The 17182-nt window shown below is 38.5% G+C and overlaps 1 protein-coding gene across 1 annotated transcript in view; it reads left to right on the forward strand.

The window, feature by feature from the left end:
- Positions 1–17182, forward strand: part of PPP4R3A (protein phosphatase 4 regulatory subunit 3A) — a 46169-nt gene that overhangs the window by 9629 nt on the left and 19358 nt on the right. The window contains exons 2-10 of the mRNA XM_063439502.1: positions 2678–2733; positions 4724–4822; positions 5061–5678; positions 8954–9031; positions 9510–9626; positions 14669–14785; positions 15380–15511; positions 16043–16145; positions 16497–16655. Of these exons, the coding sequence (XP_063295572.1) occupies positions 2678–2733; positions 4724–4822; positions 5061–5678; positions 8954–9031; positions 9510–9626; positions 14669–14785; positions 15380–15511; positions 16043–16145; positions 16497–16655 (1479 nt within the window). The remainder of the gene's footprint in view (positions 1–2677; positions 2734–4723; positions 4823–5060; positions 5679–8953; positions 9032–9509; positions 9627–14668; positions 14786–15379; positions 15512–16042; positions 16146–16496; positions 16656–17182) is intronic.

The following is a 17182-nucleotide window of genomic DNA, read 5'->3' on the forward strand; positions in this document are numbered from 1 at the left end:
AGCCCAATAACCACTTTGGCTACATTTATTTGTTACGACTTTGAGATGTGCCCATAATCTCAAATTGTTTTGGCAGAAATGTATTGTGTCAAATAGGAATTATTTCTCTCATTCACTTGTAAATCCTATAATTGAGATTGCCTTTCTGTCAGTCAATCATAAATATACTTCACATAACAAGTTTTAGATTTGTAATCTTTTATTTTCTGCTAGAGTAGTGTGAACTTTGCTCTGTACATTTCCATGCAGTTTTGAGGTGTGTTGCAAGCATGTATGATTTGCAACCTTTTTAGCCATATCAGTATTTTACTATTGCTGCACTCAGAAATAAAAGCATAGCCTTTTCAAATGCAAATGTGCTTTGTGATTATAAACCTATTGTATATCTAAATGAGCGAGCAAATGTATTCCTAACACTATAGCGCAGGGCTTGACAAATTTGCTTTGACTCTAGGAGCCAGCTAAAAATGTTGGGAGACAGGTTTTTTTTTTTAACAAAGCTTTATTTTTTCCCCAACAACAAAAATACAATTCTTAAAGGGACACTATAGTCAGCTTAATGTAGTGGTTATGGTCTATATAGCCTGTCTCTGCAGGCATTTTCAGAGTGGCAGTCAATCACGGGGGCTTCCTGGGTCATTGCTGCACAGTGTGCAACACCTACATTCAACGTCTCCACGCTTTGCATTCACCTAAGAGATGCATTGATTCGATGCTGACTGACAGAGCAGTTTGCCTATGGGAAAGCATTGGATTAGCTGAGTTGTATCTCAGCCGTGGAGACGGGGGCAAGCAGTGACAAGATCTGCACAGCATGAGTAAAAACACCATTCCCATGTGATCATAGGGGGGCAGGTCACATAAACTTACACGCTCACTGACAGACCCAAACACACGCTGACAAATACAGCGTGTAACAAATACATTGACAGATAAACACATATTGAAAGACACACAACACTGGACACACCTGGACTCTAGTTGTGTCTCCGGTCAGCTTCAATCTAGTCTTGTTGTGCTCCCTCGCATGCTGTTTATTGAATAGTGGAGCCATATTTTGGATCCCAGCCTCACAGCAGGGTGCATGAGAAGCAGAGCAAGGACACTACAGCTGCCTCACTACCTGGCTCCATTACTTCCAACCTTCCGTTCACACGCCCCCACTCTTCCGCAGCCACCCGCCTTCATTCACCCGCCACCCCCCTCGAAGGGAATGAGCTGACAAATCAAAATGGAATTTGTTGAGCCCTGCAATCGTGTTCTCTTTACCGGACTATTTTTTTTTTTTTCCATCTTCAAGACTTGCTTAATGCAGCCACCTGATCATCCATCTGTGACTGCACCCAATCTGAAAATAACTGAAATGGAAATAATGTTGCAGGTCTGTTTTTATGCTACAAAGCAAAAAGATACTGTAGCAAAAGTTACACACAACTTAATTTTACCAATAATTGGTAATGGCCTTCTGCATCTCTAAACTCTAGCCACCAGCCAAGAAAGCGCCACGTTGTGACCTCACGTCTCCCCTTTTTTTGAGTCCCTGTGTGCAGAGCTCATCTGAAGGCAGGGAGAGATGGTGTAATGTACTGGGCTGACTAGCAGAGTGATACAAGTAACAGCAACAGCACTGTTTATGTTGGGATCTCCCTAAACCCAGCATGTGCTTGGCTGCCTCTTCCTAATGCTGTCCGCTTGTTAAGTTAATGCCAGATACATGTAGAAATTCTTACTTTTTGAAACTTTAAATGTACCGAATATTGGCACCAGTTATTGGCAATTGGTCTAAAAGCAGATAATCTGCATTGGCTCTGGAAAAATTATATCAACCAATCCTTGAATATTCTGTTTTTGCAAAAAATAAAACTATTGAATCTGATAAAGACAACCTCTTTAAGCAGAAAATTCCACATCTTCATTGTTATTACTATAAAGGACCCTTTCCTCTACTATAAGCCTCAATGGGTGACCTCTTGTCTGTTGTATATTCCTGCTAATAAACAGGTTAGCACATAACAGGAAAACATTTTTTTTCTAGCCATTTTTTATAACTGTTTTCCATTTTACATATTAATTGTGTAGTTCACCTCTACACATTTTCTAGTTCTGCAGTATCCTTCTTTAAAACTTATTTAGTGTTGCTTTAAAATTCTCCTCATTGAAGTGGTTATATTACCTGGCGTTCTCTGGTGCTGTCCTTCCATTCATTGTTAAATTGTTGAGCTGCAGTGGGATGTGATGATTGGCTCAGAATGTCAGCTGACCACTCTGAGCATATCATAGCTGCCCATTGCTTTTTTTTGTATTGGTATGGCTAAGGCAGAGAGTAATCCCTGCCTTATCCATACCTCGAGTAGGGACCAGGCTGTTGGTGGCTAAGGACCCTCATTCAGTGTTAAACTGTTCATAAATTATGTAACATCTAATATCTTTGAGAAACTGTGCAGTCAGTTAGTACTCATGTTAATGACATGATCTTTCATGTTATGTAATGGTGACACATCTCTCGTCTGTGTGTGCACTTTGACCTGAGTAGGAATTCTAGTTAATCCGAAAAAGCCTCTGTGTGTGCATGAAAGTGAATGAGTATTATCTCCAGTCATTAAGTCCTGTTATGGTCATAAAACTGCTACACTTTCCTTTTATATGATTATATTTTTTGTATTTTATTTCTTTCTAGGCTCTCTCTTACTGGAGTCCAAAATTAACCCCAACACAGCTTATCAGAAGCAGCAGGTAAATCTTTCATGTGTATAATTATATTTTAGAACATTGGATCAAATATGAAAGGAATAGGTCTCTTTAGCGAGAATATCACTCTTTATAAAATGGTAATATTTTAAGACTACCTAAAATGTAAAGTAAATCTATAACATATATTTCAGTTTATGGTAAACACTGGTCTTAAGAAATATATTAAAGGACCACTGGAACAAAGTTTAGGTGCGATGTGGTCCCGGGCACTGGCTTACCTGAAGGTGTTAAATCATTAATGAATGAACAATTTAACGCTAAAGTTGTCAAGCCCAATCTCTCTGCCCTAGAACTTCTGCTCAATGTATAAGGATTCAGTCTGGAAGCCTCGGGCGAGGTGTGGTGCTATGTACCTTTTTACACTCTTTTCTCAGTTGGAAGCCACTCTCACTGGAGACCGGTGCCTTGGACATTTAGCATAAGTTCAGGCACAGAGTTTTTGGGAGCTGACTTGAAGACTTTGGGGTTAAACTGTTCATGGTTTAACCTCCCTAAGTAAGCCGGTGCCCTGCACTTCCTTGCACCATAGCTTCATTATGATTAACTTATTTATTAAAGGGATATTCTAGGTTCGATATCCATTGCATTGCACTGTAGTCACAGGCACTGTCCACCAGTGATTTGTCAAGCCATTGATCAACCATTTGAAACTTACCATGCTGTGTTGGTGCCCATGTTCCTTCTAATGTAAGTTGATCTGAAAATTCATAGATGTATGAACTTCTATTTTATCAGACCAACCTATACCAGGTTTTAACTATCTGCTGAAGGCTTAATGCCTTTCTGGGTAATTTTGAAATGTTTTACAGAGTCTTACCTCTTACTTATTTTCAGTGCGGTTTCAGATAGACTTCAAGTGGTTTTAAATAGGAAATACATAGCATCTCCAGGTGTTCTTATTAGGGGACTTTGCAAAAAGTGAGCTCACCTCTCTTTTTGGCTGAGGTATGGTCATAATGCTTCCTCATGCAATAAGAATCATCCCCATCACATGACAAAGTTGAGTTGAAGTTTTATAATGCCAAAAACAGAGCGTGCTATCAACTGCAAAAAGTACAGTATTTCCAAGTATACAATCTGGAATAAATAATAATAGTGCAGACTATCTGGTAACACCAAAATAGAGACACAGGGCTGTGTCTGGGAGAAAACTCACATGTGCCAGAGCCCTTTCACCTCTGGGTTTGAGTAGCTCAACTTGAGAGGGATTTTTCCCATAGCTTATATCAGAAAAGATGTCTCCATTCCATCAAATGTGTTTCTGGTGCTTATGTGCAATATAGGCGGGATAGAGAGGCAGTATTGTTCACAACCACTAAGAGCCTGTACGGCTTGTGAAATCCTTTACCCCTTTCACTCTAAAGGGGGAAAATCTTTGTATTTTTTCACAATTTAATAGATATATACCCCAATGAAAACAAACGTGCATTTAATTATAAATGTTTTCATTTTGTGTGTGTGCGTGTGTGTTTGTGTATATATATATATATATATATACACACACAAACACATATACAGTATCTGTGTAACAGTTTACATTTGCTGTCCCCTCAAAATAACTCAACACAGCCACTAAAGTCTAAACCATTGGCAACAAAAATATGCATACCCCTAAGTGGAAATGACTTTCTGTGGTTGTGCAATCACAGACTTCCCAATGCAGGTCAGGTGCTCTTGGATTTATCTCTACGGAGTTAAACAACCAGTCAGTAGCACAACCAGTTGTCTGTTTGACAGCTACGGGGTGTAACAAGGTTAATTTATACAAGTGCCAATTTCTTTTGAAGTTTGCACTGTTTGTAAAATGGGAAAAAAAAGAGGACAATCTGTACAAACAAAGCATTTCCCAAGAGAAAACATTTAGCAATGCCCGCTATTTAGTGGTAGATGCAATGTTTGTCGATTCTGCTGTGCTGGTTAATACTCTCTGTCTAAATTTTTAGCTGGAATTAAACAATATCTTTCATTGAAGGACACTTTGATCGTGTGGTCGGAGGCAGAAAACTATGACCTGGCACTTAGTTTTCAAGAAAAGGCTGGCTGTGATGAGATTTGGGAGAAAATATGCCAGGTACTTTACTAAAGGAAAATATTTTTTTACTATAAAAAAAAAAAACACTTCAATCATTTTTATGTAAGCTATTTACAACAAAAGTAAAACTTTTTTGTTATAAAGTTATGATAAAGCAATGATGAGATACATCTTTCTAGATTAGAATGTCTAACTGGAAGCCAAGTTTGTATAACTGTTGTGCAGTGGTGATTTTAGGAGATGGTTAAAGTCTACTTAATGATTTTCTATTGTTAAGGTTCAAGGGAAGGACCCCTCTGTGGACATTACTCAGGACTTGGTAGATGAGTCTGAAGAGGAACGATTTGATGACATGTCCTCACCTGGCTTGGAGTTACCACCCTCTGAGCTGAGTCGCCTCGAAGAGATAGCCGAGGTTGTGGCTTCTTCATTACCTTCTCCAATGCGCCGCGAGAAGCTTGCACTAGCCCTAGAAAATGAGGGCTACATCAAAAAGCTCCTGGAACTCTTCCATGTTTGTGAAGACTTGGAGAACACTGAAGGATTGCACCACTTGTACGAAATTATAAAGGGTATCTTCCTCTTAAACCGAACTGCACTGTTTGAGGTCATGTTTTCTGAAGACTGCATAATGGACATCATTGGATGCCTAGAATATGACCCATCTTTGCCCATGCAGAGAAAACACAGGGAATTTCTAACAAAAACCGCAAAGTTTAAAGAGGTGATTCCCATATCGGACCCGGAACTTAAGCAGAAAATCCATCAGACCTACAGAGTTCAATATATACAAGACGTTGTCTTGCCCACCCCCTCTGTCTTTGAAGAAAACATGTTATCAACACTTCACTCCTTCATATTTTTTAACAAAGTGGAGATAGTTGGCATGTTACAGGTATGTGGTCAATTATGTAATCCTTTCAAATGGTGGTTTTCCTCTGAGCTTTAGAAGAAACCAAATTCCATTTGCTTGCTCCTGCTGGCTACTGTGTATGTAATCCTACTGGTTTGCGTATTTGCAGTTCAATTTCCACAGTGTTCTCCAATTACCTGTTAATTATATTCACTTGACTCCATGGTTACAAAAGGGTTGCAATGTCTTCTCAACCCCACTGCCTATTTAAAAGTTTAACTTAAAATTTTATGTCCTCTTAACAATGTAATAACATTTTCATAGTGGTTTACTATTTAAAGGGACACTATGGGTGCCTAGACCACTTCATGTTGTTGAAGTGATCTGGGTGCGGTGTCCCTGTCCCCTTAACCCTGCATGTGAAAACATTGCAGTTCGAGAGAAATTGCATTGTTTGCATTACGGGGTTAAGGCTTCCACTAGAGGCACTTACTGCTGTTTCAGAACCACGCAGGACGTCATCACGCTTTGCATGAGGACGTCCATCATCTTGCAAAATTTCATAGGAAAGCACTGGTTCACTACTTTCCCAAGGGAAAAGCCTTATGCGCATTAATTTCCCCCTCGTGATGTCACGGAAAAGAAGGATCTAGAATCGGGGAACTGTTTTACAGGGGTTTTACCCTTTTGTTGCTGGGATTGGGTCAGAGGGGCACTATGGTGTTAGAAATACAGCTTGTTTTTGTGACACTATATTGTTCCTTTAAATGAACCCATGACCTCATTTCCCATGCCAGACATGCTGTATAAAACTCTTTAAGACTGTTCTACAGCAATTGCCTCTTTTTAGGAATGTATTATAAATATGGCAACCGCAGCTAACTGCAGGGTATGTCTGCAAGTTTTATAGAATAAAATCAGTTAATCTATAGCTGTTTGGGATGATTGGAGAACATCATGGGACTTGTGCCACCACAGCTCATTACATTAGCTCAAGAAGTGACATTTGTTAAATTTAAACTTGCAACCTGGTATGCGTTTACACCCATCTATTGCCATGTATAGTGTAAAATGCTTAAGATTTACTACTCTCAGAGCATCTCATTTCATATGGTATAGGTTAACAAATATACAAACGCTTCATATTGACACAGCCACCTAAACCATACTGATCAATATTTTGCAAGTGACATTCCTTCTTCATTTACTGCACTCCGGGGGGTGGCTGCTTAATAAACTGTGACAGACTCCAGTCACACAATATTTCAACAAGTGGAAGTACATTATTTGTGTGGAGTGTTCCTTTAAGACAGTAGCTCTTACCTGGCTCGTATTTTGCTTTGCTTTGTCCCACCCCCTTTATTTTTATTTTTTATATATATATATATTTTTTTTCTTTTTCTAATTTTATCTGACAAATGTGGTGGAATATTGCAGGCTGTTTATTCATGATAATAAATCTTAGCAAGTCCTTCTTTATGCTAGTGTTTTTTTGTTTTTTTCTAACAGGCAATATTGGGGGGGGGGGGCAAGAGGGGGTTGAATCTGTATTTGAGGAGGATTTATCAAAGTGTTTTGTTCTAAAAAGTGGTGTAAACAATGTAAAAGATATTGTTTTTGCCAATGCAATGTGCCTGCTTGTTCCATTATTTCCATGGTGATTGCCTAATTTTTAGTACTTAAAGGGACACTCCAGGCACCCAGACCACTTCTGCCCATTGGAGTGGTCTGGGTGCCAACTCCCACTACCCTTAACCCTGCAAGTGTAATTATTGCAGTTTTCCTAAGCTGCAATAATTACCGTGCAGGGTTAACTCCTCCTCTAGTGGCTGTCTACTAGTCAGCCACTAGAGGGCACTTCTTGGTCTATAGCACAGGTTTTGTGTGCTATAGCGTCGCTGGACTTCCTCACGCTGTGTGAAATCCTCTAGCGTTGCTAAAATCCCCATAGGAAAGCATTGAAAAGCATTTTCAATGCTTAACTATGGAGAGGTCTAATGCGCTTGCGCGGCATTGCTGCGCATGCGCATTTGGTCTCCCCCGCCGGCGGGCATGAGAAGTCACCCTCGCCGGCCGACGTGATGAAGGGGAGGAGCATGAGCGGAGGAAGAAGCAGCGACGTGGGACATGTCGGTGCCTCTGGTAAGTCACCCCTTCAGCAACTGGGAATGGGAGGTGGGAGGGAGAGGGGACCTGCAGTGACAGGAAAACGGATTGTTTTCCTGGCACTGGAGAGTCCCTTTTAGACCACCTGTTAGAACAGATAAATCTCCCACAATTTCTCTTAAATATCAGCTTGCACATTTAGTTGATTGAGTTTCGACCCAGTGTTTGAAGCCCACTGTAGCATGCCAGTAGTAATAGTGAGTCTATATAGGTTTTAAAGTAGATGATGTAAAGATAATTTCTCATGACACATCTTCTGTTTGATAAATATCAACATGCTTGGAAAGTGCTTTGCAACAGTTCTGTACTGTTAATACCATGATGCTGGGTTCTGTTTTATTTTTTTTAAGTTTGTTTTTTATAGTTTTTAGTTAATGTGTTATGTATGTAAATAATTCAATGGTACTTTTTATTGTGTTTTATTGTACTCCTTAATGTATCAACTTTTGATGTCCAGTGGTATCTTACTATATGGATGTGGATAACATGAAAATATAAAACAAAACAATTGGTTAATTGAAGCAACATTGTGATTGGTGCTTTGCCACTTCCTGGATGTCATTCAAAGACTCTAAAACAGGGGATATAGAGGTATTGTGCAATTATTGGTGCATTATAATTTGCCTTTCATTCATAAAAAAATATAGTGACACTTTGTGATACAAAACACTTAAAAGTAATGAAATTGTAGATAAAAAAAAAAAAAGTATATAGAATCTGTACACAAGAAGTAATATTATATTCCTGTGCCACAAACCTAAACACCAAAACTATAGACAGGCAGTGTGAAATGCATCATATATCCCAGAATGCTATGCACATAGCTCATGCAATAACTTAATTAGACTGAGCTTACTGTCTATGGGTGTTCATATATTTTACTACACAAATTTAGGTAAGTGTATAATTGTGTCTGTTTGCAGTTAATTTTGCTAGCATAATGTTGAAATTCAATTATATTTACTCATCATCTTGTCATCTACACATGTTTTATATTGACTTACTGGGCACACATTTTGTGTCATGTCCTCCGAAAGAGAGACTCTCTCTGAAACCTCTGAAGAACACACGTTCTGTGTCATAGTTAATCAAATCTGAGACTGACACGCTTTTCAAAGTCAAATGACCTCCTGTCTATCTGCCTGTTTTAGGAAGATGAGAAATTTCTGACAGAGTTATTTGCACACCTCACTGATGAAGCCACAGATGATGAGAAGAGACAAGAGTTGGTATGTATGAAGTCTAATTCAATGCTCCAGTCCTTCTCTGCGAGGAATTGCAAAAATGCGGCAGACTGTTTCCTAGGTTGTCACTTTTAGTTTTCCTCCATGTTTACCCACCCCCATTGAGATGAAGAGGGCATAGTTTTCTGACAAATTGCACCATCCTAACATCCAGACAGACTCGGAGATGGTTCTCTTGCAGAAATTCCAACTAAATTGTCTTATACTGAACTTCTAGCTGGGTTAGTAAGTTCAGGCACCAATGTTCCTATGCCATACTTGTTCGAGTGCCTTGTAAACAGGTGCCCTGCTTTTCGTTCACAGCCCAAATCACTTCTAAAAGTGGTTTGTCCAGTGCAAATTAATTTCAGTGGGTGTCATTAATGTTGCTTATGTTCTTACAGTGCATTTCTTACATGTTTGTAATTATTAAAGTGATGCATTTAATACTTTATTTGGTTTAACTGCTTTTTCTACATTTCAGGTAAATTTTCTGAAGGAGTTTTGTGCATTTTCTCAAACATTGCAACCTCAGAATAGAGACACATTCTTCAAGACCCTTTCTAACATGGGCATTTTGCCAGCCTTGGAAGTAATTCTGGTAAGTATGATCCCTACATGACATTTTTCCATTCAAGTGCATGGAAAATGCTCAGTGTCAAATTGCTGGGAAATGTTCTTCTGGTATCTTTTCAAGCTATGTTCTCACATGAGAAGGTGGTTCACAAAAAGGAACTATATTTACCTGTTCGTCCTTAAATTTTCTTTTTCATTCCTTTCCTTCCGTCATTCATTTTCCTTCTTTCTTCCTCACCCACCCTTCCTTTCTCGCCTGTCCTTCCTCGCCTGTCCTGTGCAACAATACGTGGTAAGACGTTTCGGGTGTTTAAAGAGAGGATTAAGGAGCATGTTAGGTCCCCAAGAAATCGCCTGGAAACGCCAATCTCCAGACATCTCAAGGAACACCATCATGGTGATGCAAATACCTTGAGATTCTGTGGTTTGGAAGTAGTCAAAAGGGATGTGAGACGTGGGAACTATGATAGGATCCTTAGACAACATGAATCTAAATAGATCTATAAACTTAAGACACTCCAACCTTTGGGCCTTAATGAAGGGTTCTCTTTTGCTCCATTCATATGAGAATCCTCTTGTCCTCTAGGGGACTAACCACATAGAAACTGAAGTTTCTTTATGCGGTTTATACATTGATAGGCTTTTTCTCCCCTTACTTTTTTCTATAACTGAACACATAAGGATTGAGAGGCCTATTTAAGATCCTTATATAACCAACTATACGCTTTCTTTTCTGATCTGAATTCAGTAGGAATCCCTATTCATTGATGCTGATAACAACACTGTGGTTTTCACTCATTTATCAATATGTGATACTTGCTTTTAGCTTTCACTCTCATCACTATTCTTATTTTTGCATATAATATTTCTAGGGAACCCCCTCCCCTGAATTTCCCCACTTAGGATGATGGGTTATTCTATCTATCCCAGTTCAACCCAACAAGAGAGGGATTCCAAAAGAAGGCAAAAAACCCAGTCTGAAGCGCTTCCAATTTTGCAACAAACTAGGAAAAAATTCCTTCTTGACCCCAAAATAGCAGTCAGATGTCTCCTTGGATCAAGCAGCTATTACCCCACTAATTAGAAATTATATCCCTGTATGTTATGTTTGTGCAAGTATTTATCCAATTGCAGTTTAAACATCTGTATAGACTCTGACAAAACCACCTCTTCAGGCAAAGAATTCCATATCCTTATTGCTCTTACTGTAAAAAAACCTTTTCTTTGCCTTAGATGAAATTTCCTTTCTTCAAGCCTAAATGTGTGACCTCGTGTCCTATGTATAGCCCTGTTTATGAATAGATTTCCAGATAATGGTTTGTACTGGCCCCAAATATATTTGTATAATGTTATCATATCCCCTCTCAGGCGCTGTTTTTCCAAACTGAAGAGATTTACATTTTTTAACTTTTCTTCATAACTAAAATGCTCCATTCCTTTTATCAATTTTGTAGCTCGTCTCTGTACTTTTTCTAGTGCCATGATATCTTTCTTTAGAACAGGTGCCCAAAATTGCACAGCATTTTCAAGGTGTGGTCTTACCAGCGATTTATAAAGAGTCAAAATTATATTTTCATCTTGAATTTATGCCCCTATTTATACATGACAAAACCTTACTGGCCTTAGCAACGGCAGATTGACATTGCATATTGCTACCTAATTTGTTGTTTATAACAATTCACAAATCCTTCTCATGTGTGGTTATCCCTAGTTCACTACCATTTAGGGTGTAAATTGCTTGTGCATTCTTAACCCCAAAGTGCATAACTTTGCATTTTTCCACGTTAAATTTCATCTGCCATTTTAGTGCCCAGTCCCCCAATCTATCCAAAACCATCTGCAGCAAGGCAATACCCTGCTCACATTTTATTACTTTACAAAGTTTTGTGTCATCTGCAAACACTGATACATGGCTTTCAATGCCCATTTCAAGATCATTTATAAATATGTTAAATAGAAGCGGTCCCAAAACAGAACCCTGAGGGACACCACTTACCACTTTTGTCCAACTTGAAAATTTACCATTTATGACAACTCGTTGTACTCTATCCTTAAGCCAATGTTCTACCCAAGAACAAGAATATTCATGTAGACCAATTTCTTTTAGTTTGAAGACGAACCGTATCAAATGCCTTGGCAAAATCCAAGTAGATCACATCCACTGCAACACCCTGATCTATATTTCTACTTACTTCTTCGTAGAATGCAATTAGGTTAGAGTGACATGACCTATGTTTCATAAAACCATGCTAATTATTGCTAATAACACAGTTCTTCCCAATGAATTCCTGAATATTATCCCTTAATAGCCGTTCAAATAATTTCCCAGTCACAGAAGTTAAGCTCACAGGTCTATAATTTCCAGGCAAGGATTTTGAACCCTTTTTAAATATAGGAACAACATCTGCCTTCCTCCAATCCTCCAGTACAATACCTGAAACAAAAGAATCTTGAAAAATGAAATACAGAGGTTCACTTATTTCCCCACTTAGCTCCTTAAGTACTCGTGGGTGGATACCGTCTGGCCCCGGAGCTTTATTACATTTATTTTCTCTAATAGCTGTAGCCGTGAGCGATTGAAATCTGACATGCGCACTTGATCGGGCTGTATCTAGGGACGCTCTACGATAGTTTCAGGACATGCGCACTGAAAGCCTGAACTGCCGTGAGCGATCGAAATTGCCCGACATATGTCGCATACAGAATTTGGGTAAGTGACGCCCTCTAAACCTGATTGGACCTATGGATTTGGAGCTGACCAATCCATATGGAAGGGAGGGTTATTAACCCTATTTAATAGTGGCGGAAAAAAAGGGGGGGGATACCTATTTGACTGATTTTTTTTGCCCTTGAGAAAGGCGGGTGTACCGCCGAAACGCACGTCGGGCTTCCGATGCACACTTAATTTGCACACCTTTTGTTTTAAATTTGTAGAACATATGATTTATTAGGTCCGTTATCAGTATGGGGGATGTGGGAGCCGGCTATATCCCTCCTACACTTCTTTATCCTAGATAGACGTAGGCGATCTCCTTTGGAGTTGTCACAATATAATCCAGATCTCCCTTTGTATATACTCCTTTTTTTTCCCTCTACTGTTGTCTCGCTATCATTTCGATTTATATGCCTTTTTATGGTTACATTTTCATATATTCCTCCTGTTCAGGGTTGAGAGGATTTGTGTTTAGTCACGATTAGTTACTTGTTAGAGTGCGGACCCTTTTCTGTCTTTTGTAGAAGGGTCTGCTCATATAACTACTTTATGGAGGATCTGGTTCGTATGAGTTACGGACTTCTGTGTATATATTTTTGAGGATCAGATTTAGGGAGATCTTATTCATGGACATATACTAGACCGGTCTATTTATAGGTTTAACGGACCATTCGACAATAGGTTGATGCTTATATATTCTGCCTTACTGACATGTCTATATTAATGTTTTTTTTTTTTTATAACTCAAAGAGTCACTATTGTGTTACAGTGATGTTTGATGTTTAAAGTTACATATTTGCAACTTTGTTGCCATACTGGGACAGGGCTGTTACCTTGATTATAAGCATCTAGACCTGCTGTAGTTTATTCTACCTTATTTTAAGTTTTTTATCTATGTTCTACATTAACACCACATAGGGTGGGTTCACTTAATATGTATTTATGTTTAGATTTTAGTTTTGATGATTAATAAAGTTCGTTTTTCTGCAAGTTTTTTTATATTGATTTATAATCCATAGGAGGTCTCAGTATCGAGGAGACGGCTTCTCTCTAGCTAGGGAGCCTGCCTTCCTCTTTACTTTCTTTTTCTCTTTTCAAGCTATGTTCTCACATGAGAAGGTGGTTCACAAAAATGAACTATATTTACCTGTTCGTCCTTCAATTTTCTTTTTCATTCCTTTCCTTCCGTCATTCCTTTTCCTTCTTTATTCCTCACCTGTCCTTTCTCGCCTGTCCTGTATGTGTTTTTATTAATTATCACAGTCTCAAAGTATTCCTTTTAATACTGGTTTTAGCATGGGTTTGAATGATCAGGGAAAAAACATTTAAATGTGCAAGACTGAGAATATCTATTCCAAAGACCTAGAACTAGTTTACTTAAGGCCATGTTTAATATTAAGATTTAATATTTTTAATACCAGTTTAAAAGTGGAGCCCTTGCTGATTATTATGTTTATTGCACACACTATTTATGCTGTGGGCCTAGTAGATGGGTAAAAATAAATTTGCATTAGGAACCTCACTTTTGTGTTAAAGTGGCACTGTCATGCCAAACTTGCCTTTCTCCTATTGTTCCCTCTTCTCTTTTTCTCTGAAAATAGATTCTTCTTTTCTTTATTTCTAATCTAGTATATAAACCATAAGACAAAGTAGGGACTTTATTTGACCAAAGAAGGAGCTTAAGTCAACTCCTTTTCCTGTGTCAAGGAAAAGGATAAGTACCTTCTCTGACACAGAAAATGGAGTTGACTTAAGCTCCTCCTCTGGACAAAGAAAGTCAAGCATAGGAAATATACATAAGACAAAGTAGTCCCTACTTTAAAGAAAACTAGATCAGGAATAAAGAAAATAACCGATTCTGAGAGAGGAAGTGGAAACGATAGAAGAAAGGTAAGTTCGGCGTGACAGTGCCGCTTACAGATCTTGGCTTATAAGCATTTGTTGTAAACCTTCTCCAAAGTGTATTTAAATGACACCTGTCATCCAAAATCTTCTTTTTTTTTTTTTATGATATTAATCTTTCATCAAGTTTTGAGAGAATATATATATATATATATATATATATATATATATATATATATGAAGTAAATGAAAAACAAATGGTAAAAAAATCCTTACCTTTAGTATATGACATAAGACCATGTGGAACGTCTCTGTGGTCTTCCTTTCTTCACTCCCTGCACAGAAGCAGAGATTAAATATAAACTAAAGGTAGGAATTGGGATTTATTTTTACATATACTTTTAAAAACAAATCTATTTAACATGGTTTTGAGGCAACAGTTGTCCTTTAAAAGCCGGATCTTTTTTTAAAGCACTGCAGTTAAAGCTTTACAGCACTTTTCTTCGTTTCAGGGAATGGATGACGCACAGGTCCGAAGTGCAGCCACTGATATTTTCTCCTACTTGGTTGAATATAATCCATCCATGGTCCGGGAGTTTGTTATGCAGGAAGCCCAGCAAAATGACGATGTAAGTAGCTCCTCTCATCACATCAAAACATCCTTTTATTCAGTATAATATTAAAGGGACACTTTAAGAACACTACTACAGCTAATGGTAGTGTTTATGGCGTCATTGGTCTTTTGAGTTCCATCCCAAACGTAAAACTTCCACTTTTTTCAGAGCAGCTGCAGGGAGGCTGGGCTTTGAATGGTTGAGAAAGTCTTGTGTAAAACAGCTCATAAACTAGGTTTGACAAAAAAAAGGGGGTGGTGTGGGGGAGAGGGAAGGTTGGGAAGGTAGCACCTCTATTTACATAGCATTATCATTACTATGATCTGTAGTGTTTGTTTCAATAATGTCTTCCATACTAGGCAAGGCTACTGTTTTTCACGGCACGTTTCAAGAGCCTGCTATACCAAATGTTAAAGTAAATAAGTCTAATCCGTGACATGTAACTAAAGTTTTACAGTAAAATCATGATACCTTGTGATGTTGATCTGTCGATATATTTTATAAATAGTGATATTCTTTTACAGTTTTATGTTTCAGGTAAAGTATATATTAACTTTTGACTCTCACAAGATTTTGCTAACTTTTTTACATTTTCAAAATCTTTTACAGGATATTTTGCTGATCAATCTCATCATAGAACATATGATTTGTGATGCCGATCCTGAGCTTGGAGGTGCTGTACAGCTCACAGGACTTCTTCGCACTTTAGTCGATCCTGAGAACATGCTGGCAACAACCAGTGTAAGAAAGAAAACCAACAGCTACTTGCCATCTCTGTCGCCACTGATCGGGGTCTCTTTTTGCCCTCTGTCGCTTCTGCTTGGGTTATTTGTCACAGTTTGCCTCTTCTCGTAGTCTCTGCCTCTGTTCTCTCTCTCTCTGCCACCTCTTGAACTTTCTCTATCACTTTGCAATGGCGTTGTCCCACTTTATCCTGTCTTTGTTTCTGTAGTGAATGTCGCCAGCCTCCTGCATGTTATTTTGCTTCCTGTTTGTCTCTTTCTATACATTTGTATTGACCTGCAAAGTTAGTTTCTTACACTGTAATATAGCTTTCTGTAATGTTTCCTCTGTTTTACACATCTAGATTGTGCCATGACTCAATCCATTATAACTGTTCTCACTGTATTTCTTCCTTCTGTAACAATCTACATAGACACTGTACTTAGTCCCGTTTCGTACTGTATGTTTGCAGTGATGACAAGATCAGTGTCGCTGTTGCCAGGCTGTCTCCTGCAACCCAACATCAATGAAATTATTTTATTTTCATAGAAAACAGAGAAGACAGAATTTTTGGGATTCTTCTACAAACACTGCATGCATGTTCTCACCGCTCCATTACTGGCCAATACCACGGAGGACAAGCCTAGCAAAGGTTAGGCAGTATATTTGATACTGTATTGTATTGGGGAAAGGGGTGTCTCTCCACAGCTGCACTTTAATAGGAGTGTAGTTTTATTTCACTGCTTCACATATAGAGGATAGCATATGGATACCATGAAAGTAGCTGTTATTGTGCTGATGTACACGAATAGTATGCATATCCTTCCCTCTGTATGTTCCAATCCACCAACAGCACACATGGTGCTTTTATTGATAACAATTTGTGCAAAGTTACTGATTACGGAGGTTGGCTGTAGGTAGTTCTAGATTAAACAGTCTCTGGTTACTTTGACTATCTGTCATGTATTTTTTATTTTATTTTGTTTTTTGTTCTTTTTGTTAGATGATTTCCAGACTGCCCAGCTTCTCGCGCTTATCCTTGAACTGCTGACGTTTTGTGTAGAGCATCACACTTACCACATAAAGAACTACATCATCAACAAGGACATTCTGCGCAGAGTGCTTGTGCTTATGTCTTCCATGCACTCGTTCCTGGCTTTATGTGAGTTTCCGAACTTAATTTGCCATTATAAAGAATTGTGAATAGGTACTGCATTTAATAATGCATTGACGTCTATAGCCATTACTAACAGAAATTAAAAAGTGTTTTTTTAACTGGTGTTTAAACTTCTCAGGATACACAGAATAACAGTAGAAATTGATAATGTAGGCCAACAATTTGCGTTACAGTTGTCATTTCTTAACGGTTTTCCATACCAATGAATAAACCTCAAAATTGGAGGACTTTGGCTAAAAAGGAAATACTAAGATTATTATAAAAAAAAAAAGTGCCCGCTCACCTAGTGATCTGTGCTGGGCATCTGGCAAAGCCCAGTGTCAGTCACTTTCGTGACTGACTAAGGGAAACCCCAGGGGTCACCTCAATCTGAGGGGAGTATTTTTTTTTTTTTGTCCCGCAGACTGGGTTGCAGGCAGATAATCACAAAAAAATCCCTTCTTGACTCCATAATGCAATCAGATTTTGTTCATTGGATCAGCAACATGTTCACATATCTATCATACAAACAG

This window comes from Pelobates fuscus, chromosome 13 (genome assembly GCF_036172605.1).
Source record: "Pelobates fuscus isolate aPelFus1 chromosome 13, aPelFus1.pri, whole genome shotgun sequence".
Taxonomy (NCBI): domain Eukaryota; kingdom Metazoa; phylum Chordata; class Amphibia; order Anura; family Pelobatidae; genus Pelobates; species Pelobates fuscus.